Raw genomic sequence first — 24,254 nt, forward strand, 5'->3', positions numbered from 1 at the left:
CGCTCCCAATCACGGGAGGCGGAGGAGGTGGAGGAGGAGGGCTGCCTTGAGGAAGTACAAGAATGAAGTTGTGGAGCTGAGAGTCCCCTGCGTCGTGCCCCGAGAGCCAAGCAGAGCCCCGCGGCAAGCCGCCCGGCCCCTTCGCAGCCCGGTCCAGCCCGAGCCATGGGGCCGGAGCCGCAGTGAGCACCATGGAGCTGGCGGCCTGGTGCCGCTGGGGGCTCCTCCTCGCCCTCCTGCCCTGCGGAGCCGCGGGCACCCAAGGTGGGTCTGGCGTGGGGAGGGCGCGGAGCAGCGACGCGACCCTGCAGCCCGGCGCCCCCCCCCCCCCCCGCCCAAGTCCCCGGGCAGGCGGGGGCAGAGGGGGCCACACGAGCTTCCCGATCCGCAGTTTCGGACGCTCCCGGCGCGCCGGGCCGCCGGCCTCGGCAGGGAGGGGGCCAAAGGAAGGTGGGGCAGGGGGCGAGGACGCCCAAGCGGCTCTAGCTGTCCCAGTCAAGAGACTGGCGCTTTCCGGACTCCGCGACGGCTCTGGGAACTTGTCACAAAAGTTCTCTGAAATTGTTCAGAAAGTTTGCCCTGCGTGGGATGTGTGTGTGTGTGTGTGTGTTTTCTCCCCTTTCTTGAGCCCCTCCAAACTTTCTCAAAGCCTTTCCAGTTGGCAGCCTCCGCCTCCAGACTGGACTGGGCTGGATTCCTCGGGGGGTCCCTCTGCCCCTCCCCCCGCCCCCCTCCCCGCAGCCGGTAGAGTTTAGTTCCTCCAGCGTCAGGCAGGATCGGGGTGTGGGGGGGGGGTGGGGGGTGGAGGGGAAAACAACCTGTCCGGCCAGAGCCGGGCGGGAGAGAGTGGCCGGTCCGACTGCAGAGTTGCCTCATGCTGGAGTCTGAGGTGGGGGGAGGGGGAGACGTTTGTTTTGAGCAAGTTTCTTTAGGGCCAGCTCAGGGACTGTGCGCTTTGTGACTTTTGGAGAGCGTGGGCCACGGAGGGGTGGTGGTGGGTCTCCTGGTCTGGGGCATAGAGTGCCAGAGTTTCAAGCGAGCGATTCCTGGGCAGTTGTGGGGGGTGGGGTGGAGAAGGAAAGCTAAAGAAATAGGGCCAGATGCGGGTAAGCAGGGGGCTGGGTTGTCCTGCCTTTCCCTTCATGCTGTGTGTGGGGGAAGCGTGGTGGTGGAGGCAGTGTGGGTTAAGCCCCACTTGCCCATCTAGATGCACTGACAATTAAAGCTAACGTGGGCTGGAAATATACTCTGGGCCAGGCACGGTGCATGGTGGTTTGCATGCATTCCCTCCTTTAAATCCTCACACCAAACCTACAAGAGGAGTCCTACTAGTATTCCCATTTCCAGGTGAAAACCTGGACTTAAAGAGGCTAAATAGCATCAAGGAAGTGGTGGGTCCAAGACTGGATCCCAGACGCTGCGACCCCCCCAACCACACGTTCGAAATCACTGTATCAGTCTACCTTGGACAATGGCGGACACCGCTGCCTGCATCGCTGGGTTGCGGGGAAGACAAAATGAGAGTGTCCTGGGAGTAGTGGGTGGTCTCCGTTGGTCAGGGAGTCTGGAGAAGGGGTGGGTGTCGTCCTGTGTGTTGCCCGAGGGCCCCTCTGTCTGAGCATTGCTGGGTTATCTGAGGGACGTCTATGCCAGGGTGTTCCTGGGTTGTGTGGCCTGTGTGTGTGTCTGGGCTTTGTGTTGCCAAACAGCAGTCTCCCTGCTGGCTTGGGGACTTCGCTGAACTCTGCCCTCTCAAGGAACTCGCTCAAGGTGCTGGGCCAGATCTGCTGTAAACAGCGGGAGGTGGCCCCACGCCTTCTTTCTGAGGAAGGAGGCTCCACTTTCCTGGGAGCCCATCCTTCTCCCTGTTTCTCAGCCCTGACCTTCTGCTGAGATGGCTGAGGCAGGGCTGCACTGTGAGAGCGAGCTGCTGCCTCCCTCACCTGGGCCTGCGCGTTGAGCAGGTGGAGGTGGCCTGGGTTGCTGCAGTGCTGGGATCCAAGGGCTCAGTTCTCCCACTGACGACTAGGGCCTCCTCAGGTGGATCTCACCCTTCCATGGGCACTGCTGGGTGCAAAGACAGATGTTGGGCGTGTCAGGTAGAAAATGGTTGCAATGGAAGCGCCCCGCCCAGCTGCCTCCAGCACCCCTGTTGTATCCCAGGGCTGAGGGCTAGGGCGGGAATTTGGGAGAAAGAGGAGACGGAGAGGACCCAGAAGGTCAAGATTTTGCCAGGATCCATTCCTAAAGATTTATTTATTTATTTTAGAGAAAGGGGGGGGGAGGGGGGAGGTAGGGGGAGGGGCAGAGGGAGAGGGAGAATCTCAAGCAGACTCCCCGCTGAGTGCCAAGCCCCATGTGGGGGCTCGATCCTAGGACCCTGAGATCATGACCTGAGCCAAAATCAAGAGTCAGCCACTTAACCGAATGAGCCACCCAGGTGCCCCTAGGATCCGTTCTTAGAGGTCAAAGTTTTGTCAAGTGCAGCAAACACCTACTTCTTATCTTGCAGAGCTCATATTTTCATTCCCAGACGATTCTTCCAGCAGCTTCCTTTTTACTATACTTGGGGAAAGTAACTTCATTTTAATGTTCAAGGGAAAAAAAAAAAACAGTTGAAAAGCTAGAATGAAATGCGAAAAGAGAAAATACATCACATTCCAAATACAAAGGCACCTTTTATTTTCTCATGGTTTGGAATTACCCATACTCCTGCTATATGACTTATCTTGCCTTAACATAAAAAAAAAAATGTGTGATGTGCTTCCCATATGCCAGGTTCTTTTCCATGGACGGTTTCATTTCATCTCTGCAACAGTCCAGTGAAGTGGGTACACACGGTTCAAATAAGTGAAGTGACTTATCCAAGGCTTCCTAGTGACCCAAATATGTCTAGACCCAATAATAATGTGTACTGAGGAGGCATTAAGAGTTGGTTGAAGTCTTATCCTATTCAACAGAAATGGGATGAGCAAAGCCTCAGGGGCAGCCAGGTAGCCAGACTGGGGTAGAGGTGCTACTCTAATTCGGGTGAGTGATCTCCTTTATCTAGGCTATAGAAAGGGGAGTGAGCCGGGCCCACCGAGGTCCTCTCCCTCCCTGTCCAGCCCATGCCTGCTTTCCTGTCGTGCCCTGAAGGCACTGAGAGCAGGGACAGGGCAGAAGCCAGGGGGGGCTGCAGGGCTGTGGGTGAGGGAGACAGCTGGAGTAGAAGCATGAGGAGCCAGTAGGGGGCTGCGGTGGGGGGGCTGGAGGAGGGCCCAGGCAGTTGTGCCTGCCCCTGGGTGCTGAAATGATCTGGAAAGAGATCCCCCCACACTGTTTGCCTGTCGGAAGACCCTCTGGGGTGACACCTCCATCTCTTGCTGGGGCCACCTTTCTTCCCCACCCCTGGGAAGAGAGCCCACACAGGACGAGGGGTGTGTGCTCTTCAGGAGTGGGAGAATTACTATAGCCAATGTTTGTGTTGCCTCAGTTCTGTTTACAAAGCCTTGTCGTGTTTACAGACTGCTTTTTGATTATCTCATTTAACTGTCATTTAACTTCTCTGCAGAGAGTAAGAGTTGTTATTGTTTTATTATCCCATCCTTTCAGCCAAGTTCAGGTCATTAATACTGAGAGTGCCTACAAAGTCACAGGCACTGCTGGGCATAGAGATGAATCTGATATGGACTCTGCCCCAGAGGTCCAGGGACTTGCTCAAGGTCACACGGGAGCAGCCTGGCTAGGGTTCTGGTTTAATGACCCTGAGCCCAGGCCCTCGTCTGATATTGGCCTTGATACACCAGGTGTGTGTGGTGGCTGAGTTCTGGGCATCCCTAGAATGGGCCCTTACCCTTTGGGTCTGGGGGAGGTGAGTTTTGGGGGTGCAGGAAGTGTTCATGGAAACCAAAGGAAGTATTTCTTGCTGATGAGCAAGGGAAGCATCTGGGGCTGAAGTCTGGTGGGGAGGAAGGAACCCTCTTGAGAGCACCCCCAGAGCGGGGGCCGAACTGAAGTTCAGCCAGAGGGGTATGAAGGACCCTGAACAGCCTTTGAGCAAGGGGTGGACACCACTACTTCAACTGGTCCCTTTTGGTTTGGGAGTTCTTGAATGGATTTCACTCATCCATCTATCCATCCATCCTTCCAGCAAACTCTTACCTGGTGTTGGGCTGGTCCTGCCTCATAGTGCTGAGCCAGAGAGCTGGAGGCTGGGGCTCCTGAAAGTCAGGTGTCCTGGAGACCCAGAGCCCTCCTGTGTAGAACAGGACTTCCAACCCCTCGCCCCGAAAATCAGTGGAGGCTGGGTGGATATGGGGACTGGTGAGGACTGGAGAGGAGGAGACTGGTGAGGAGAAGGGAAGTGGGTGGGAGGGGCTGAGCTTCATGGTGAAGGGGACAGAGGTGGAGAGGTAGGGGAGGTGTCAAGAGGCCCTTCTTGGCTTCATGTCAGCTTGGTGGGGGAATTTTCCCGCAAGCCTCCAGCTCCCTGGGAGAGTAGGTCTCCGAACCAATTTGACCACCTGTTGCAAACACTTAAAGAATCTTAGACTGAAATCAGCCACAAACAAACTCACTAGTGGGGCGGGGCTACCGCTCTCTCTGGTCCTCAGCTCAGCCCAGCCACCCTGCCCTGCCCAGAGCCTGTATGTTTATCAGTGACATCAATAGACCTGGTGTGTATTTCCCTTTGCACCGGGCGTGGGGGGAATTTGTCCGTGTCCAGTTAAGAATGTAGGATCTAAAGTCAGATAGACTCAAGTTCAAATCCCGCCTCTATCTCTTACGAGCTTTATGATCTCAGGAGAATTAGCCCTGTCGGCCTCGGCTTCCTTTGCAAGACAGAGGTTGCAGTCCCAGCCTCTGGAGGACGTTATGAGGCTCCACCCGGACAGCCTGGCCACAGACAGTAGGTGCTCAGTTAATGTGGCTGCCCTCGGTGTTCCCATTGTTGATGTTTTCCTATTGCCTGGTTGCTGCAGCTGGTGTCCCTCAGAGGTGGCAGAGGGCCACAGGGGGTGGAGACAGCCTCTCCCCCAGCTCTGCCTGTCCCTGTCCCGGGCTTGGGCCAGAGCTTTGGGGTCTGGGCCTAAAGACAGCTGTGCCTACAAAGCAGCTGAGGCTGCCGAGGCTGCAGGAGGCCCTAGCAGCGGGCGTTATTTTGGTCCTGGCCTGCCACCCCCAGCTCCTGTTTCTCTTGGGAGTCTGGGGGGGGGGACCCTTGAATTCTATTTCTGGGCCCTCTCCTTCCTCCCTCTTTGCTTCCTTCCCTATCTGTCCAAAGGGGTGGGAAAAGAGACCACTCTGGCTTTTACTGGGAGGCTGTCAGCTCCTGGCCCATTGGCGCAGGCAGGAACCCGAGGGGCTTGCCCCACCAGCCTTTGCCCAGCGTTCTGGAGGCAGAGGGTATCTCTTGTTACCCCCCCACCCCTAGGATTGGACTTCAGGCTCCAAGTTGCTGGGAGAGCAGGAGCCCTGGTGTCAGACCTTGGAGTCAGCCACCGCTGTCCCCCTGTAGGCTGTGGGAGGTGGGGTGGCGGCCCACAGGAAATCGAGGTGGTGCGGCACCTGTGGGCCTGTGTCTCTGGGGGCGCCCTCCACCCGCCACCCCCCTCCGCCCGGCACACCCTCCTGGGCAAGACGCGCCAGGTGATTCATCTTCTCACCAGAGCAGAAAAACGAGTTCAACTGGGCACTTTAATCTCCCCCCTGCTGGCAGGCACAGTGCCAGTGGCTGTCCACAGTAGCCCCTTACTGGGGGTGGCGTACCCCTTCTTATGTCCCTGGGCTTCGTAGGCCCTTCCGGTCTCAGGGACACTGTGCTGGGGTGCAGGTGGGCTGGGGAGGCCGTTCATCTCGATGCCCCTTGGCTGATGGCCGGCGCCGGGCAGGTATGCAGGGCTGACGTGGTGCCCTTGTGGCAGGCGTTTCGTGGCACAGATTCTGCCAGCTGGTTCTGGAGCCCTGCCCTGAGGAGGAGGCCGGGGTGAAGTACCAGCATCGGAGCCCTTAGAGGAGGCATCGCTCTGGCCCAGGATCCGTAGCCCGGGTCCGGATGCCCATTGTTGGGGTCTGATGCTCCTTTTTTTCTGCCTAGGGGAATTCCAGAGGTCCCTGTGGTGACCAGGCCCCTAGGGGTCCCCATGCCCCAGCTATGACTCTAGCTGACCCTCCTTCCCTACTTTCTGGGTGGCATCGTGGGGGTGGATATCCCTTGCCAAGCGGTTGGCATGTGGGTGGTATTGGAATGGGGTGGGGAGAATGCCCTGAGTTTGTTTGCTTGGGAGAGGGGCAGGGGGTATCCAGAAGATTCATGATTCATCATGGCCTCTCTTGGGGGATTTTTACCCCTTGGCCTTGAGTCGGGCCTTTGGGACAAAGGGAGGCTTTCTTTGCCAGCCAACACCCTGGATCAGGCGGGCAAGCTCCCCAGGGCTGGCACAATGGGGCCCCCTCTGGATGCTCAGGATGGGCCAAGTTAGAAGGGGCCTCTCCTTGGATATCCCTCCTCTTCCCCAACTTGCAAACCTTCTTTTGCTGTTGTGCCTCTTGCAGGTGCAAGGGACATGGGAAGAGGGGTCCAAGATGGCACGACTCTTTGGGGGGGGTTGTAGAGGAGGCGCCAGGTTGGAGAAGCTCCCTGGGCAGTGCCCTCTGACCCATGCCCTCCCTCCCACCAGTGTGTACCGGTACAGACATGAAGCTGCAGCTCCCAGCCAGTCCCGAGACGCACCTGGATATGCTCCGTCACCTCTACCAGGCCTGTCAAGTGGTGCAGGGTAACCTGGAGCTCACCTACCTGCCTGCCAATGCCAGCCTGTCCTTCCTGCAGGTGAGGCCCCTGGGTGATCCAGCCAGGCCCAGCCTCCAGCTGAGCGGAGCCCTATGCCGACAAGCGGGTGGGAGAAGAGGGTGCCCTCCCTTTCCTCTCTTGTGGTTCCTCAACTGGGACGTCCTTTCTGATGTCTGCCCCCTGTCTATTCTACTGCAAGACCAGTTGACTCCCTCTGTGTGACGTGGCGGGCCACGGACATCGCGGGGTGGATGCCCCTGTTTCTGTGCTAAATTTTTTTGCTCTCTTGCCAGCATGATCCCCTCCCCCTGTCCCCCTGCCCCAGCCGCTGTCCCTGTCCTGCCTGGGGTGGCGAGCGGGCAGCTGAGAGATGTGGGTTCTAGATCCCGTTCTGCTACTGACAAGGCCTGTGAATGTGGTCTCGGCCCTTGGCTTTGGAAGCAATAAGCACACTTTGACTCCCCTCTGGGAAACCATCAAATGGGAAATGTGTATGAAAGGGTCATGAGCAGGGGAGAGAGCGGGATCCAGCCTGCTGGGTTGTGGTCACCGTGGCCTGGAGTGGGGCCACGTGCATGATGCGGGGTCTTTCCTTTCACGGCCGAGGAAGCTGAGATGCAGAGAGGGTGGGGCGCTTGCTCTCAGTTCACAGAGTGGTTATCTGTCTTGACCCTACAGAATCTGGCTTGAGGAGGTGGAGAGGGTCCTTGATCTCTACTTTATGCCCGAGAGAGCTGGACTTCTCAGTGGACGGGGACTTGGCCCCAGATCCCCAAGCCCTTGGTAACCCCGAGGAGGCCTTGGTAGTGTTCCAGGGCCCAGGCCTGCCTCAGCCCCACCTGTCCCTCTTCCCTCCCAGGATATCCAGGAGGTGCAGGGCTACGTGCTCATTGCTCACAGCCAAGTGAGACAGGTCCCGCTGCAGAGGCTCCGAATCGTGCGAGGCACCCAGCTCTTTGAGGACAACTACGCCCTGGCCGTGCTGGACAATGGAGAGCCGCCCGAGGGGGGCGCCTCTGAGGCAGGGGCTGCCCCAGGAGGGCTGCGGGAGCTGCAGCTTCGAAGCCTCACAGGTAGTCATCACTGTCACCGACACTTTCTCACTCTTGGGAGCTGGCAAGGGCCACCTCTAGCCATGGGAGGCTTCATGGGAATTAGAACTCATATCCCTTCAGGACAGATGAAGGTGGAGCTAGGGAAGGTGCCATGGTGAAGATCAGAAAAAGGTTTCCCTTCTTCCCAGGAAGTCACAGCTTGTATGAGCCTGCACAGTTTGATAATGAGGATGCAGGCTGGGGTTTCTCCACTTCTTGGCCGAGTACCCATCTACAGTGAACAACCTGTGTAACTGTATGTGGCAGCCCCGGAGCTGACAGTATCCCAGACTCTGTGGCTGGTTACTTTGCACACAGGATCCCATCTTGGTGCTATCATCTTGCAAGGCAGCACCAATGTTACGCTCTTTTTCCAGATGAGAAAACTGTAAAAGATTTACAGAGGATGAGTGACTTGCTCCAGGTTACATAGCTAGTTAGTGGTGAGGCTGGTTTTCAGACTCCAGAGTCTCTCTTTTTTTTTTTTTAAAGATTTTATTTATTTATTTGACAGAGAGAATGAGAGAGAGAGCACATGAGAGGGGGGAGGGTCAGAGGGAGAAGCAGACTCCCTGCCGAGCAGGGAGCCCGATGCGGGACTCGATCCAGGGACTCTAGGATCATGACCTGAGCCGAAGGCAGTCGCTTAACCAACTGAGCCACCCAGGCGCCCTCCAGAGTCTCTTTTAACCACGAAGCAGTGTGCACAGGGTGTAGAGGTGGGAGGACAGGAGAGAGGGGCATGGACATCTGGACCGGGTCATGGACGACTCACCCCTCCCTGGATCCCAGGTTGTTCATGTGTGTGGGGGGTGGGGAAGGGGGCTGGTAGAGCTAGAAGATGCTGGTGTCTTCTCTAATCCTCGGGGAAACTGGGGCGGATTTACGAGGCCTGCTCCCCTCTAAAGTCAGGGGGGTCCCATGGGAGGGCAGAAGGTGCCAGGCAGGAAAGGAAGGCGCTGATTATTACTCACTCCACAGAGATCCTGAAGGGAGGGGTCTTGATTCAGCGGAACCCACAGCTCTGCCACCAGGACACGATTTTGTGGAAGGACATCTTCCACAAGAACAACCAGCTTGCGCTCATGCTGATAGACACCAACCGCTCTCGGGCCTGTAAGCCATGCCACTCCCTGCCTGCCACTTCCTCTCTTTCTCGGGCAGCCCGGCGACCCCAAACTCCTGGCGTACACCGCCCCCATTCCCCACCCCTGCCCTAACACTGCCCATTTCCTCTTTCTGCCCCATTCCTCCCCTGCCAAGTCTCTCCGTGTCTCCTCATCTCTGTGGCCCTCCGTCCTGCCTCCCTCTGCTTCCAGATTGCGCCTAGAGTCCTCTGTTCCTGCCGAGTCTCTCCCTCACTGTGCATTCTGCCTCCTGGAAAGACCCTCTCTTTCTCTCCCCAGGCCCACCCTGTTCTCCAGCTTGTAAAGACCCCCACTGCTGGGGAGCAAGTTCCGGGGACTGTCAGAGCTGTGAGTCTTAGGGAGGCCTAGAATCTGGGGGCAGGGGGAGCCGAGTGGAATAAAGGGGGCACGGGGCGGGGGCGGGGGTTACCAGGCCTCAGCGTCTTCCCTGGAGCGGGAGGTCGTGGCAGAAGAGTGAGGCCAGGGAGGGTCTGGTGCCCGGGCGACCGCCCCGGCCTCATCCTGCCCCTTGTGTGACAGTGACGCGAACGGTCTGTGCCGGAGGCTGTGCCCGCTGCAAGGGCCCGAAGCCCACTGACTGCTGCCACGAGCAGTGTGCAGCGGGTTGCACAGGCCCCAAGCACTCGGACTGCCTGGTATGTGCCCCGTGGGGCCCCAGGGTGGGCTCGAGGGGAGGGGCCCCCCACCTGCTACGGCCCTGTTGCCCCTTGCACCCCAGGGAAGAACAGCCCGGTGACCACCAGCTGCCTGTCCCTGTCCCCCTCGTCGCCCCCCAGGCCTGCCTTCACTTCAACCACAGTGGCATCTGTGAGCTGCACTGCCCAGCCCTGGTCACCTACAACACGGACACCTTCGAATCCATGCCCAACCCCGAGGGCCGATACACCTTCGGGGCCAGCTGTGTGACCGCCTGTCCATGTGAGTGCCAGGGAGGCGAGCAGGGGCAGCTGAGAGCAGTCGCTGAGAGCCCAGGCTCAGGAGCCAGGAGGCCTGGGCTTGAAACCTGGCTCCCCCATTTTCTAGTCATGTGACCTGCCTGCTGTGTCTTCATGTTCTCATCTGTAAAATGGGGGCACCTCATAAGGTGGTTATAACGTTTGAATGAGTTCTTTTTTTTTTTTTTTAAAGATTTTATTTATTTATTTGACAGAGAGAGATACAGCGAGAGAGGGAACACAAGCAGGGGGAGTGAGTGAGGGAGAAGCAGGCTTCCCGCGGAGCAGGGAGCCCGATGTGGGGCTCGATCCCAGGACCCTGGGATCATGACCTGAGCCGAAGGCAGACGCTTAACGACTGAGCCACCCAGGCGCCCCATGAGTTCATATATTTTTAAAAGATTTATTTATTTTTAGAGAGAGAGAGCGAGCAAGGGGAGGGGCAGAGGGAGAGAATCTCAAGCAGACTCCCCGCTGAGCACGGATCCCGGTACAGGCCAATCTCAGGACCCTGAGATCATGACCTGAGCAGAAATCAAGAGTCGGACGCTTAACCGACTGAGCCACCCAGGCGCCCCTGAATGAGTTAATATTTGTAAAGCTCTTACAACAGTGTCTGGCACATACTAAGCACTCTTAAATAAATGCTAATTTTTATTCAATAGTCTAGATTGATCAGAATTTTATTTAACAGCTCCCCTCTTTATGATGTGCATTTGGGATCTGACCTTGGACGTGGGGCCCTCTTTCTTCCTGTCTTGGGAGATAGGAGTGGGCTCTCGGGTTCTGGTCGTATCCTCCCCGTGGTAGGTCAGAGTTCAAAATGCAGAGACAGACTATGCTCAGCTCCTGGCTTCTCCACTTAAGAGCACAATGACCTTGAGTAATTTACATAAAACTGCTTTGGTTCCCTCTTGGCAAAATGGGAGTCTCACTGCCCATCACATAGGGTTGTTGTGAGGCGTAGATGAATGTCAAGTAAGGGCATTTCAGTATTGATCGATATTGTTGTACTGTGGGCACGGTGACATGGCTATTGGTGTGGCATGAAGGGCCAGGGCACATGGACCCACGGTCTCCATCTCCTCAGACAACTACCTATCTACGGACGTGGGCTCCTGCACCCTGGTCTGTCCCCTGAACAACCAAGAGGTGACGGCTGAGGACGGAACACAGCGGTGTGAGAAATGCAGCAAGCCCTGTGCCCGAGGTAACTGCTGGCCACACCCTGAGCCAGGCTGCCCTTCCTGTCCCTCTGCACACCCAGCTCGGCCTAGCCCGCTGTCCCGTCCCTCTTCAGACCCTGCTGGGGGTCCTTCCCTTCCACTGTCTGTCCTGGCCCTCCCTGGATCAGCCCCACACGTTCCCCCATATCTCTTGTCAGTGTGTGAGTGGGCATGTGGGGGCTGGTAGAGCTAGAAGATGCTGGTGTCTTCTCTAAACCTCGGGGGTGTGGAGAGGGCCCCAGAGGTTGAGGCCCTGGTGCTCCACGTGGGGGCTGAGATGGCCCCTTCACTGCCTGCCCCTCCCCACAGTGTGCTACGGCCTGGGCATGGAGCACCTGCGGGAGGTGAGGGCGGTCACCAGCGCCAACATCCAAGAGTTTGCCGGCTGCAAGAAGGTCTTTGGGAGCCTGGCGTTTCTGCCAGAGAGCTTTGAGGGGTAAGACTATGCGGAGTGAAGGGTGGGCACAATGGTCTGCGGAGCATCAGGACGGTCACCGACTCCGGCCCAGAAGTGGCAGCGTCTCTGGGGAATGCTGGGAGACAGAGGCGGGAGGCCAGAAATGCAAAAGAAGCAAGTGGGAGACCAGAGGGTGTGGGGACTGGGCGGGGGGTTGTTTTCATCAGTGATGTGTTCTTCACGAATGTGCACTTACTTGTATGGAAGTCAAACCATCCAGACAAAGTAAAATTCTCCTTGAATTCATAGTGGCTTTATTCATAATAGCCCCCATAATAGCTGGAAATAATGCAAATGTATATCAGTAGGTGAAGGAGTAAATAGATGGTGGTATATGTATACAATGGAATTCTCAGTGATAAAAAGAAACAAACTATTTATTGATAGACATGACAACATGGATGAGGCTCAAAAACATTATGTTCCACAAAATAGGCCAGGCAGGAGATTGGCCACATGGCACGGTTCCCTTCACCTGAGGCTCTAGAACAGGCAAAACCACTCTGGTGATAGAAATCAGAACAGTGGTTGTCCCTGGAGTTGGGGGCGGGAGGCTGGAAAGGGACACAAAATAAAATTTCTGGGGTGATGGCAATGTTCTGTGTATCATTTGGGGTCATGGATACATGAGGGAATGCATTTGTCAAAACTTCTCAAAGTGTACATTAAAATTGCGTTTTATTGTATGTGGATTAGACCTCAATAAAAATACGTATTAAAAAAAGAGAAAAAATTCCCTTTAACCTTTTCTGCAGCTCTATTCCTCTTTCCAGAGGAAACCACTGCTTACAGCTCGTGTGGGTTCTGGACCATTTCTACGTACATGGACTTACACAGAGAAACCTAGCTTTAGTAATTTTGTTGAGGAGCTTGACTTAAAGCGGGAGCTCATCGTGAGCCTTGTCTGCCTCTTGCCCTGGAGAGCTGGTCATGGCACTTCGTGTCGCGCTGCCTTGTGCTTTCGACAGCTGTAGGGCAGGTGCAGCTAAGAGCGGCTAAGAGCCCAGGCTCAGGAGCCAGGCGGCCTGGGCTTGAAACCTGGCTCCCCCATTTTCTAATCACGTGACCTGCCTGTAGAACGGGGGCACCTCATAAGGTGGTTATAACGTTTGAATGAGTTAATAATATTCATACCCTCTTAGAACAGTGCCTGGCAGACACTGAGTACCCCCCCTTTTTTTTTAAGTGCTCTTCAAATGTTAGTTTTCATCTATAGTCAGGGTAGATGGGGTTTATATTTAACAGCCCCCCTGTACTGATGGATATCTAGGTGGTTTTCAGTTTTCGCTCTTACAGACAGTTCTGTGCTGTACGCGTCTCTGGGAATAGGAGCCAATGTCTGTCTAGGCCACATTCCTAGAAGTAGGATTTCTAGATCAAAGGATATAAATACTGTTTTGACAGACCCTGCCAAACTAGGGCCTGGGCTTTGAAACTCAGGATGAAAACAGCCGGGCTTGATGGGCAAAGGGTTTAAGTGAAGTCATTAATGGAGGGGGGGTGGGGAAGGGTGGCTGGGCCAGCTCTTGGGGTCATGCACCCCCCCTCCCCTTCCTGGCCCTGCTAACTCTTCTCCTAATCCTCCTTCTAGAGACCCAGGCTCCAACACTGCCCCCCTCCAGCCTGAGCAGCTCAGAGTGTTTGAGGCTCTGGAGGAGATCACAGGTGGGCTTTGCCGCTCTGCATCCTGCTCCAACGGGGTTGGGGGTCCTCCTCCTGTGCCCACACCCCTAGCCTCCCCCTGTCCCTGCAGGTTACCTGTATATCTCAGCGTGGCCAGACAGCCTGCCTAACCTCAGTGTCTTCCAGAACCTGCGAGTCATCCGGGGACGAGTTCTGCATGAGTGAGCACCAGGAAAGGGGGGCCCCGAGGAGAGGCTTTGGGTGTGGTGGGCACTCCTGTTCCCCGGGGACCCCAGCACTGATGTTCCCACGGGAGCTTGCCGAGTGTGCTGGGGACGGGAGGAAGGTGAGGGCAGCCCTTGCCCACGAGGGAGGGTCCGTGGTACAGCCGAGCACTCCTCCCACAGCGGCGCCTACTCGCTGACCCTGCAAGGGCTGGGCATCAGCTGGCTGGGGCTGCGCTCACTGCGGGAACTGGGCAGTGGGCTGGCCCTCATCCACCACAACGCCCGCCTCTGCTTCATACACACGGTGCCCTGGGACCAGCTCTTCCGGAACCCCCACCAGGCCCTGCTGCACAGTGCCAACCGGCCGGAGGCCGAGTGCGGTAAGACAGGGAGCCCGGCACCGCACGCTCCCCGTCTGCCAGCACGCAGGGGTGCCCGGGGTGGCCTAGCGGCAGCAATCTCAGATTCATACAGACTGCCTGTCCCTGCTGCCCCATTCCTGACACAGCTCTGGCTGGCTTGACCTCTGGGCATGGCTTCTGGCTGGGTCCTGCCACACTGCATTGGCGTCCCTGCCTTCCCTTTCCTCTCTGGCCCTGGAACATCAGCTCTTTGTTTTCCCCTGTATTGCCCAGCACCTGTGCCCACTGCTCTGGGCCACGGCCGCCACCCCCCCCCAGCCTCCTCCCCTGGGTCACTTGGACCTGGAACCTCCCTTGAGTGGCCCCTCTGACCCCTTCCTCCTCACTGACTGCAGTGGGCGAGGGCCTGGCCTGCTACCCGCTGTGCGCCCATGGGCACTGCTGGGGTCCGGGGCCCACCCAGTGCGTCAACTGCAGCCAATTCCTTCGGGGCCAGGAGTGCGTGGAGGAATGCCGAGTACTGCAGGGGTATGCGGGGCGGGGCAGGGGGGCGGCCAGGGAGAGGGCACAGGGGCTCCTTCCAGACCCCCCCACCCTCATCAGCCACCCCCTCCATCAGGCTACCCCGGGAATATGTGAAGGACAGGTACTGTCTGCCGTGTCACTCCGAGTGTCGGCCCCAGAACGGCTCAGTGACCTGCTTTGGGGCGGTGAGTTGCCGGTGGGCTCGAGCTGGTTGGAGGGCAGCGAGGGCAGGAGGGAAGCAAGGCCAAGTCTGGTGGACTGTCTCAGGAGAGGGTTCCAAGTCCAGACCTGGATGGCGGGAGGGTGAAAGTAGGCTGGGGACGCTGGGGACTGCAGGAGTTGTGTGGTGGACCCCGTGACCCTTCGGACTATGCAAGGGGCCCAGGGGGCCTGTGTGCTTGGCTGTCGCTGTGCCAAGGTGGTCAGACCTATGCGCTTAGGCATCAAGACTATCTGGATTCAAATCCAGGCCCTGCTTGCAACCTTGGTTTGCTCATTTTTTTTAAAAATATATATATATATTTTTAAGATTTTATTTATTTATCAGAGAGACAGAGGCAGGCAGAGGGAGAAGCAGGCCCCTTGCTGAGCAAGGAGGCCGATGTGGGACTCGATCCCAGGACACTGGGATCGTGACCTGAGCCGAAGGCAGACGCTTAACCGACTGAGCCACCCAGGCGTCCCTCGGTTTGCTCATTTGTAAAACGAATCTCATGAGGAGCTACCTCATTGGAAGGTAGTAAGCATGAACTTAAAATAGGGTTTGGTGCAGTGCCCAAGCACAAGAAAGGTTTGCTACATATTAGTTACTATTACTTGCTGTTGTATCTTAAGTAATACTTCTGGTTCCTTGGGACCTGGGACCTGGGGTGGGAGACCCAGCAGGTCTGGGCTGTCCCAGGAGTGGGGGGGGCACGTGCTGTTGAGTGGCTGTGGGAAGCCCCAAGGGGACACACGGGCCGGATCCTGCTGCCCTGGGGGTGTCAGTGCCAGCCCCCTACAAACCCTTCCTCCCCTCCCAGGAGGCTGACCAGTGTGTGGCCTGTGCCCACTACAAGGACCCTCCCTTCTGCGTGGCTCGCTGCCCCAGTGGTGTGAAACCCGACCTCTCCTTCATGCCCATTTGGAAGTTCGCAGATGAGGAGGGCACGTGCCAGCCGTGTCCCATCAACTGCACCCACTCGTGAGTTGAGGGCCTTTTCTGCGGGAAGGAGAGCTTTGTCCCGGAGCCTTTCTGGGGCTCTTACTATAAAAGGGGGATAACTGCCTTTGCTTATTCTGAGTCTCTTAGTTTTGTTTCTGCTTTTTTCTGATCCTCAAAATAACACGTGTTGTTAAAAAAATTTTTTTTTAAGATTTTATTCATTTGAGAGACAGACAGACAGAGAGAGAGCAGGAGCATGGGTGAGAGGCAGAGGGAAAAGCAGACTGCCTGCTGAGCCAGGAACCCGATGTGGGACTCGATCCCAGGACCTGGAGATTGTGACCTGAGCCGAAGGCAGACGCTTAACCGACTGAGCCACCCAGGCGCCCTTGTTAAAAATTTTTTAGGGGCGCCTGGGTGGCTCAGTCGGTTAAGCGACTGCCTTCGGCTCAGGTCATGATCCTGGAGTCCTGGGATCGAGTCCCGCATTGGGCTCCCTGCTCAGCGGGGGGTCTGCTTCTCCCTCTGACCCTCTTCCTTCTCGTGCTCTCTGTCTCTCATTCTCTCTCTCTCAAATAAATAAATAAATAAATCTTAAAAAAAATTTTTTTAAATGAAAGCATGAAATATAAATGAATGTCGTTAACAGTTCTATCCCCACTGTTAATAATTTGTAATATTTTTTCTCCAGTTTTTACCTGTGCACATGCTAACATATTATTATAACGTAAAAATGTGTTTAAATATATATAATTACTCTTGCACATTCTAACATATATGTTATTATAATATATAAACTATATGTTAATATATATATTATTCTCGAATTGTTTTTATCTGTGCACATTCTAACATATATTTTTTTTTTACTAAAATGGGATCATAGACCACACATATTGTTTGCAAATTGCTTTCTTTTTCTTTTTTTAAGATTTTATTTATTTTTATTCTTGAGAGAGAGAGGGATAGCACACGCAGGAAGGGGGGCAGGGGCAGAGGGAGAAGCAGGCTCCCCGCTGAGTAGGGAGCCCAGTGTGGGGCTCGATCCCAGGACCCCGGGATCATGACCTGAGCCAAAGGCAGACGCTTAACCCACTGAGCCACCCAGGCGCCCCTGCTTTTTTTTCACTTAACAGAATCTTGCAATGTTTTTCCATGTCCTAACATGGTGATCTACCCTATTCTTTTTTTTTTTTTCATTTAGTTGTCTTTAATTACACATGAGACACATGAAATACATCCTTATGATGAACATTTTCAGCAATATAAAACTATAAATATTGGAGAGCAAATGTGCCCTTTTGTTCCATTCCCTTGGGGAGGACCATCAGATTCACTTTGGTATGTGCATCCTTCCAGGCTTTTCTCTACACATTTACATAGACATATATTACATTTATATTAGGTCGAGTCCTGTAAGATTGCTGTTTTGTAGATCAAAAAGGGTCGAGAAACAGCAATTTTATATTTCATCTCATATACAGTCAGGTTTGTGTGCATGCATTTGTTAATGCAAATGGGATCATGCTCTACACACTGTTCTGTACTTTGCTTCTCTCAGTTTATGTATCTTGGGGTCCGTTCTTGTGAATGCACAAGGATCTACCTCCTATTTTTTTTAACTACTCCATCTGCAGCACAGATGTAGTATTATTTAACTATGTCCCTGTTTGAGGGATATTGATTTTCTTTCTTTTTTTTTCTTTCTTTTTCTTTCTCTCTTTTCTTTTCCTTTCTCTTGCAGCTTATTGCACTTGAGCTCCATGTACAAGTGAGCATCTTGTGCAAGCCCCCTGGCATACAGGTGTTGGCATGTTTAGGGTATATCCTGACAGGTGGAACCGCCGGGTCACAGACATGATTCACTAGGTATTGCCAAACCGTCCTCTGCAGAAGTTGGGCCAGTTTACTACCCTGGCATTCTTTCGCAGAGGAAGTGGCTGAGCTTTTGGACTTGGTGCTCCTTTGAGTGCCCTGCAGTTCCTACCTACCATAGGGAGGTGGAGGGGAGCAGGAAATGCGAGTTCAAGGCCAGAGAAGGAATCCCCTTGGGGGTGGTAGAAACAGCACTGCTGACCTTGAGTACCGTGTCTGCCTTCGTCAAGCGGCGTAATAACCCAGCCACACCCATCCCGGGATGGTTGTGAGGCTGGAGTGAGCCCCGGAGATGGTTCCCAGCCTTGCTGACGAGACTCTCTCTCCTGCAGCTGTGCGGACCTAGACGAGAGGGGCTGCCCTGCCGAGCAGAGAGCCAGGTCAGCCCGGTCCCCGGGACACACCCTATGCTGCCCCTCAGCCCCCGACTGGCCCCTGGGTAGTCACTGCTGCGGGGGAGGAGGGGGGGCGGTCTCCTGACATGACACCTGTCCCTTCCCAGCCGAGGCTTCCACTATTGATTCCCCTTTCAGTTTGCTTCAGCAAGTGGATGGAGGACCTCCTTAGGATGCTTAGGAGGTGGAGAACAGGAAAAGATGGCGAAGACCCTCCCCCAGTACCTCCTCACCCTTGAGTAGCTAGATGTCTTGTAAGGGACGCAGGCAGCGTTCAACCCCCTGGGACAAAAGGTAGATTGAGAAGAGAGTACAGCTGCACTGGAGCGAATGATGAAGTCTTAACCGGGTGGCGGGAGCCTTCAAGGAGGAGGTGGCATTTGAGCCAGGCCCTGAAACAGGGCATTAGGGAGAAAGCAGCCAGGTGGCACGGTGGGGGAGGGGTCAGGAAAGCCCAGGCTGTGTTTGTTCGAAGGTTCTGGTGTGGTGGGCCATTGGGTGAGCACAGAGAAGGGAGGAAGGGGTGAAGTCCGAGTCAGGTTAGGGCATAGACCCTCCCTCACTACTGGGCCACAGGGGTGGACTTGATTTCTGGGCAGTGGGGAGCTTTGGGAAAGACTCTGGGGACAAAAACAGATTGGAGTGTGTCTGCGGCAATGTGTCCGTGAAACAAGCATTCACCAGAGGTCTGTGACGTACCAGGCTTTGGCCAAGCAAGGGAGGGGGGCAAGGAAGGCGATGATGTGGGGTCAACACCCAGGAGCTTCATCTATCCCAGGATGAGCTGAGTCTTGAGTCTTGAACGATGACCCCATGGAGAAATGGGGGTCCAGGCAGAAGTAACGGAATGCACCAAGGCCGGGAGGTGTGGAAAATCATGACCTCTGGGTGAAAAATTTGGCTCAAACATCAGAATCACTGGGTGCGCATTCCTGGGCCCCACCCCATACCACCGTCAGAGTTGCCAGCAGTGGGGCTCCGGACTTGTGTACATTAACCAGCTCCCTGGTGTTTTTTGTCAGGAAGTTTCAGAGTCCTAGGCCAGAGCCATGGGAAGGCACAGAGTTTGGAGATGGGGTTAAAGAGAGCTCTCAGTGTCCAGCAAGGTGGTTGGAGCCAAGGGAGGTTTTTGAGTAAGAAAAAGAGTATGGAGTCCATGGGTCGCCCTTCCAACTCCCCCTCCCCCCCCCTTTTTTTTTTAAGATTTTCATTTATTTATTTGAGAGAGAGAGAGAGAGAGAGAATGAGCGGGGGAGGGGTAGAGGAACAAGCTGACTCCCCACTGAGCTTGGAGCCCGACAGGGGGCTTGATTCCAGGACCCTGAGATCATGACCTGAGCCATCCAGGCGCCCCCCCGCCCCCACCTTCCCTTTCTAAACACCAGTGACCTGCACGCCTCTCCTTCATCCCTTCATGGCCCAGCCTGGTCCCCACTCCCTAACCCTGGCTCCCACCCCCAGCCCCGTGACATCCATCATTGCTGCTGTGGTGGGCATTCTGCTGGCTGTGGTCGTGGGGCTGGTCCTCGGCATCCTAATCAAGCGAAGGCGGCAGAAGATCCGGAAGTACACGATGCGGAGGCTGCTGCAGGAAACCGAGGTGAGGCAGTCTGAGGGCCTCCCTGTTGGGTTGGGGTCTGCCGCCCAGCCTCTCTCACTGACACGCTGCCCCCCCTCACCCCAGCTGGTGGAGCCGCTGACGCCTAGCGGAGCGATGCCCAACCAGGCTCAGATGCGGATCCTGAAAGAGACAGAGCTGAGGAAGGTGAAGGTGCTTGGATCCGGAGCTTTTGGCACAGTCTACAAGGTCAGGGGCGGTCCCAGAGGATGCGTCAGGGTGTGGCCAAGCCTTCTGTGGGGAAGGCAGTGGAGAGCAGGGGGTTGGTGCTGTTCGGTGGATTGGAGGCTGGAACAAGGGGGAAGGGAGTGGAGAGCGGGGCTAAATCATGGGGTTGGCCCCAGGGTGGGGAGGGCATTCGGAGCACAAGTAAGAACCTTCTGGATGACTACAGATTGCATCTGGTGTGTCCTCTTCCTGCTCACACCCTCCTCTCTGCCCAGGGCATCTGGATCCCTGATGGGGAAAATGTGAAAATCCCAGTGGCCATCAAAGTGTTGAGGGAAAACACATCTCCCAAAGCCAACAAAGAAATCTTGGATGTGAGTCCCTCCACCCTCTCCAGCCGGGAGTATAGGAGGGAATCCCGGGCTGCAGGTCTGGGCTCTGGTCTCTCTCTCTTCACTGGGGTTTGAGGAGACACTTTGGTCCCCCAAACCTCGACTTTTAACCTTCTGCCTATGGGCCATGGTTCTGGTTTGTGACGGACGGGGTTGGATTGAGTGAGGGTCCCCAGTGATGCCTCGGCCCTCAGAGGGGTGCGTGGTGGTTGGAGGGTTGTGGTCTCCCACCCCCTCTCAGTGCGTACCTTGCCCCCAGGAAGCGTATGTGATGGCTGGCGTGGGCTCCCCATATGTGTCCCGCCTTCTGGGCATCTGCCTGACATCCACGGTGCAGCTGGTAACACAGCTCATGCCCTACGGCTGCCTCTTAGACCATGTCCGAGAGCACCGCGGGCGCCTAGGCTCCCAGGACCTGCTGAACTGGTGTGTGCAGATCGCCAAGGTATGTACTTAGGGGACCTGGGCTCTGCGGGTGTCCTTGGGGGCAAGCCTCTGTCTCCACACAGGGCTAGGATGGGGAGGTTTTCTGGGAGAATACGGCCAGAGTGTGGTCCACATAGATGCCTCTGATCGCAGGGGATGAGCTACTTGGAGGACGTTCGGCTCGTGCACAGGGACCTGGCTGCCCGGAACGTGCTGGTCAAGAGTCCCAACCATGTCAAGATTACAGACTTCGGGCTGGCTCGGTTGCTGGACATTGACGAGACCGAGTACCACGCGGATGGGGGCAAGGTTAGAGGAGGGAGCAGAGTGAGGCAAGGTGGGGTGGGGTCTGGCCCCTGGGAGAACTCTTAAGAACAGCCATCTCCCCACCACACCTAGTTTGAGGACCTCTTTGCTCTCCCAGGTGCCCATCAAGTGGATGGCGCTGGAGTCCATTCTCCGCCGGCGGTTCACCCACCAGAGCGATGTGTGGAGCTACGGTGTGTGGCCGGGAGGGTTGGAAGGAGGGGTGGACCAGGAGCTGTGGCCCGGGGCCGGGGCAGGGGGGGCGGGGGACATGGAGGGAAGAAGAGAGCAGGAATGGGAGAATTAATGGGAGACATGAATGTGGGAGGGAAGGAAGGGGCTGCCAGGGTCTGTGCACTTCCCTGGGACTAGGGAAAGGCTGGGTGGCTCCTGCCCCTCGGTGTTGCACCCCCCCCCACCTTTCCCCCGTGGTGCCAGGCTCTTGGGCAGAGCCTCTGGGGCTCAGTGCACTAAAGCGTCCTCTTGTCCGCACCCCCCCAACCCTACCCCCATCTCTGCCCCAGGTGTGACTGTGTGGGAACTGATGACTTTTGGGGCCAAACCTTACGATGGGATCCCAGCCCGGGAGATCCCTGACCTGCTGGAGAAGGGGGAGCGGCTGCCCCAGCCCCCCATCTGTACCATTGACGTCTACATGATCATGGTCAAATGTGCGTGGCTGAGCTGTGCTGCCTGCCTGGAGGAGGGGTGTGAGATCGGGGGGGAGGGGCCTCTAAGGGGGATGGGAGGGGACCAAGAGCAAGCTGGGTCCCTAGTATGGTTAAAGGAGCCTCAGAAGGGTCTCACTTCCCTTCTACAGTACCAGTCAGAGGAGCTCTAGAAGACTGGCTAGGAAGAGACTTCTATGCAAAATAGAAAGGGGAAACTAGTAGAGATTCTCAAAGGATCTAGCTCAGGACCTGAGTCACAAGACCTCTTCTCTACCTCTCGGGGGCTCGGGCTCCACTAGCGGGGGTGGGGTGGGGTGGGGTGTTGTTGTCTAGACCAGACTGGAGAGGGAGGAGTGGGGCCGCACACAGGCTCCACTGGAACCAAGATGCTGAGCTCCGTCCTGCCCCCAGGTTGGATGATAGACTCCGAATGTCGACCACGGTTCCGGGAGCTGGTGGCCGAATTCTCCCGCATGGCCAGGGACCCCCAGCGCTTTGTGGTTATCCAGGTATTGGGCCTTCCCGCTCCATCCCTGCCTCTGACTAAAGAGCACTCTCCCACAGAGGGTGGGAAGGGAGAGGATTCGGGCTGTGGGCCTCTGAGCCCAGCCCTTGCCTGATTTGTCAGACCTTGTCCTCCCTGAGCCTTCCTAGGGAGGCTGTGTGCGGGGCTGGGGGGAGGCCGCCACACTGTCTCCCTCCTCCCCAGAATGAAGACTTGGGCCCCGCCAGCCCGTTGGACAGCACCTTCTACCGTTCGCTGCTGGAAGATGATGACATGGGGGACCTGGTGGATGCTGAGGAGTACCTGGTACCCCAGCAGGGGTTTTTCTGTCCAGACCCTGCCCCAGGTGCTGGGGGCCCGGCCCACCACAGGCACCGCAGCTCATCCACCAGGGTCAGTGCCCTCGGTCACACCGTGGTGGGTGGGTATACTTACTCCCCCATGGACTAGGGTCCCTTCCTCCTATGTCACCCCTCCCAACAGTCACCTCTCATGGAGACCCCATTATCCCTGAGGATTCCTACTGCCTTCCAACCCCTGACCTCTTCCTCTCCATGGCGACTCTGTTGAACCTCAATGGTGACTTGTTTATCTCCTGTGACCCTGTCACCTCCCATGGAGTCTCCATCCCAGATCCATGAATGACCCCATCATAACCTTCTCTTGTCTCCAGAGTGGCGGTGGTGAGGTGACACTGGGACTGGAGCCCTCCGAGGAGGAGCCCCCCAAGTCTCCACTGGCACCCTCAGAGGGGGCTGGCTCTGACGTGTTTGATGGCGACTTGGGAATGGGGGCAGCCAAGGGGCTGCACAGCCTCCCGCCACAGGACCCCAGTCCTCTACAGCGGTACAGCGAGGACCCTACAGTACCCCTGCCCCCTGAGACTGATGGCTACGTTGCCCCCCTGACCTGCAGCCCCCAGCCTGGTATGGAATCCAGGCCCAAGCTGAGAGATTGGGAGGGAAGTGGGGGAGGGAGTTGGGGGTGTGGGGGCAATGGTAGTAGCTGGGACACAGGAGTTCCTTCCCCTAACAAGCCCCCTCCTCTTGCCCTTTCAGAATATGTGAATCAGCCAGAGGTTTGGCCGCAGCCCCCCTCGCCCCTAGAAGGCCCTCTGCCTCCTTCTCGACCTGCCGGTGCCACTCTGGAAAGGCCCAAGACTTTGTCCCCCAAGACTCTCTCCCCTGGCAAGAATGGGGTTGTTAAAGACGTTTTTGCCTTTGGGAGTGCTGTGGAGAACCCTGAGTACTTGGCACCCCGGGGCAGGGCTCCCCCTCAGCCCCACCCTCCTCCAGCCTTCAGCCCAGCATTTGACAACCTCTATTACTGGGACCAGGACCCATCAGAGCGGGGCTCTCCACCCAGCACCTTTGAAGGGACCCCTACAGCAGAAAACCCTGAGTACCTGGGCCTGGACGTGCCAGTGTGAGCCTTTTGGCCCAAGTCTGCCGAGGCCCCGCTGAACCCTCAGGGAGTAGGGAAGGCCTGACTTCTGGCCTGAGTCGGGATGAGGCAGGAAATGGGCCCTTGGCCCACATCAAGGGGATCCTGCCATACCAGGAACCTTCCTTCCTCCTCAAATCCCAGGTGGCTGAGAGGGGCCCAGCCTGGCTGGCTTAGAGGGCAGCACTGGGGAGTCTTGACCATCTTTGGAGTACTGCCCCAGCCAACTCTTGGGTCCCATGGATGCCACAGCCAGTCCCTCATCACAGGGAGCAGCTCAGCCTGGCTCTCTTATTCTAGATCTTGACTCTGAAGGACGTAGGGAAGCTGGGCCTAGAAGGGGCGGAGGCTGCAAGGGAGTGTCTTAGGAACAAGAGCAACCCCTTCAGAGACTGTCCCTGAGATCCAGCTCTGCACCCAGAAGAAGGGAGCAGCAAAGCTGCCCAGATCCAGTTCTTGTACAGAGTGCTTTTCTTGTTTTGTTTTTACTTTTTTTTTTAAGATGAAATAAGGACTCGGGGAGAGCGGGTATTGTGGAGAGGGGTGGGACCCTGGGGTTGGGGGAAGGGTGTCCTTTCTCCACACCCACTTTCTCCATTTGCAAATATATTTTGGAAAACAGCTGGGCACCAGCCTATGTCTGGGGTGGCTCTGTGCCAACCCACACTGCTCACCTAACTTACACTCAAGTCATCTTTTCCTGGAGGAAGTGGCTAGGAATCAAGAAAGCTTGAATGAGGAGTCTATCCTTCTGTTTCCTGGCTTTTGGGTGGGGGGTGTGGAAATCTTCAAGTTGGGATTATGATCTGAGAGCCCTTTGACAACCAGATCATTCTAGTTTAGAAAAAATGAATTCCTAAGGCCACCCACCGGAATGGGGGTTATTTCCTCCCTGTGGGGAGGGGGAGAGGAGGGAGGGGAAAGAAGGGACTCATTTTC

The 24,254-nt window shown here is 56.2% G+C and overlaps 1 protein-coding gene across 1 annotated transcript; it reads left to right on the plus strand.

Annotated features, from left to right (window-relative positions):
* ERBB2 (erb-b2 receptor tyrosine kinase 2) lies at positions 1-24,089 on the plus strand. The gene is made up of 27 exons (XM_035027029.1): positions 1-264; positions 6,663-6,814; positions 7,635-7,848; positions 8,851-8,985; positions 9,276-9,344; positions 9,537-9,652; positions 9,794-9,935; positions 11,043-11,162; positions 11,488-11,614; positions 13,227-13,300; positions 13,389-13,479; positions 13,666-13,865; positions 14,243-14,375; positions 14,467-14,557; positions 15,395-15,555; positions 17,724-17,771; positions 19,248-19,386; positions 19,471-19,593; positions 19,848-19,946; positions 20,224-20,409; positions 20,544-20,699; positions 20,815-20,890; positions 21,221-21,367; positions 21,779-21,876; positions 22,077-22,265; positions 22,546-22,798; positions 22,931-24,089. Exons 1-27 carry the CDS (start codon positions 192-194, stop codon positions 23,299-23,301), a joined length of 3,783 nt encoding a protein of 1,260 aa, XP_034882920.1. The 5' UTR covers positions 1-191; the 3' UTR covers positions 23,302-24,089.
* The last annotated feature ends 165 nt before the right edge of the window (positions 24,090-24,254 follow it).

Source organism: Mirounga leonina, unplaced genomic scaffold (assembly GCF_011800145.1).
Source record: "Mirounga leonina isolate KUSES-001 unplaced genomic scaffold, KU_Mleo_1.0 Mir_200, whole genome shotgun sequence".
Classification (NCBI taxonomy): Eukaryota; Metazoa; Chordata; class Mammalia; order Carnivora; family Phocidae; genus Mirounga; species Mirounga leonina.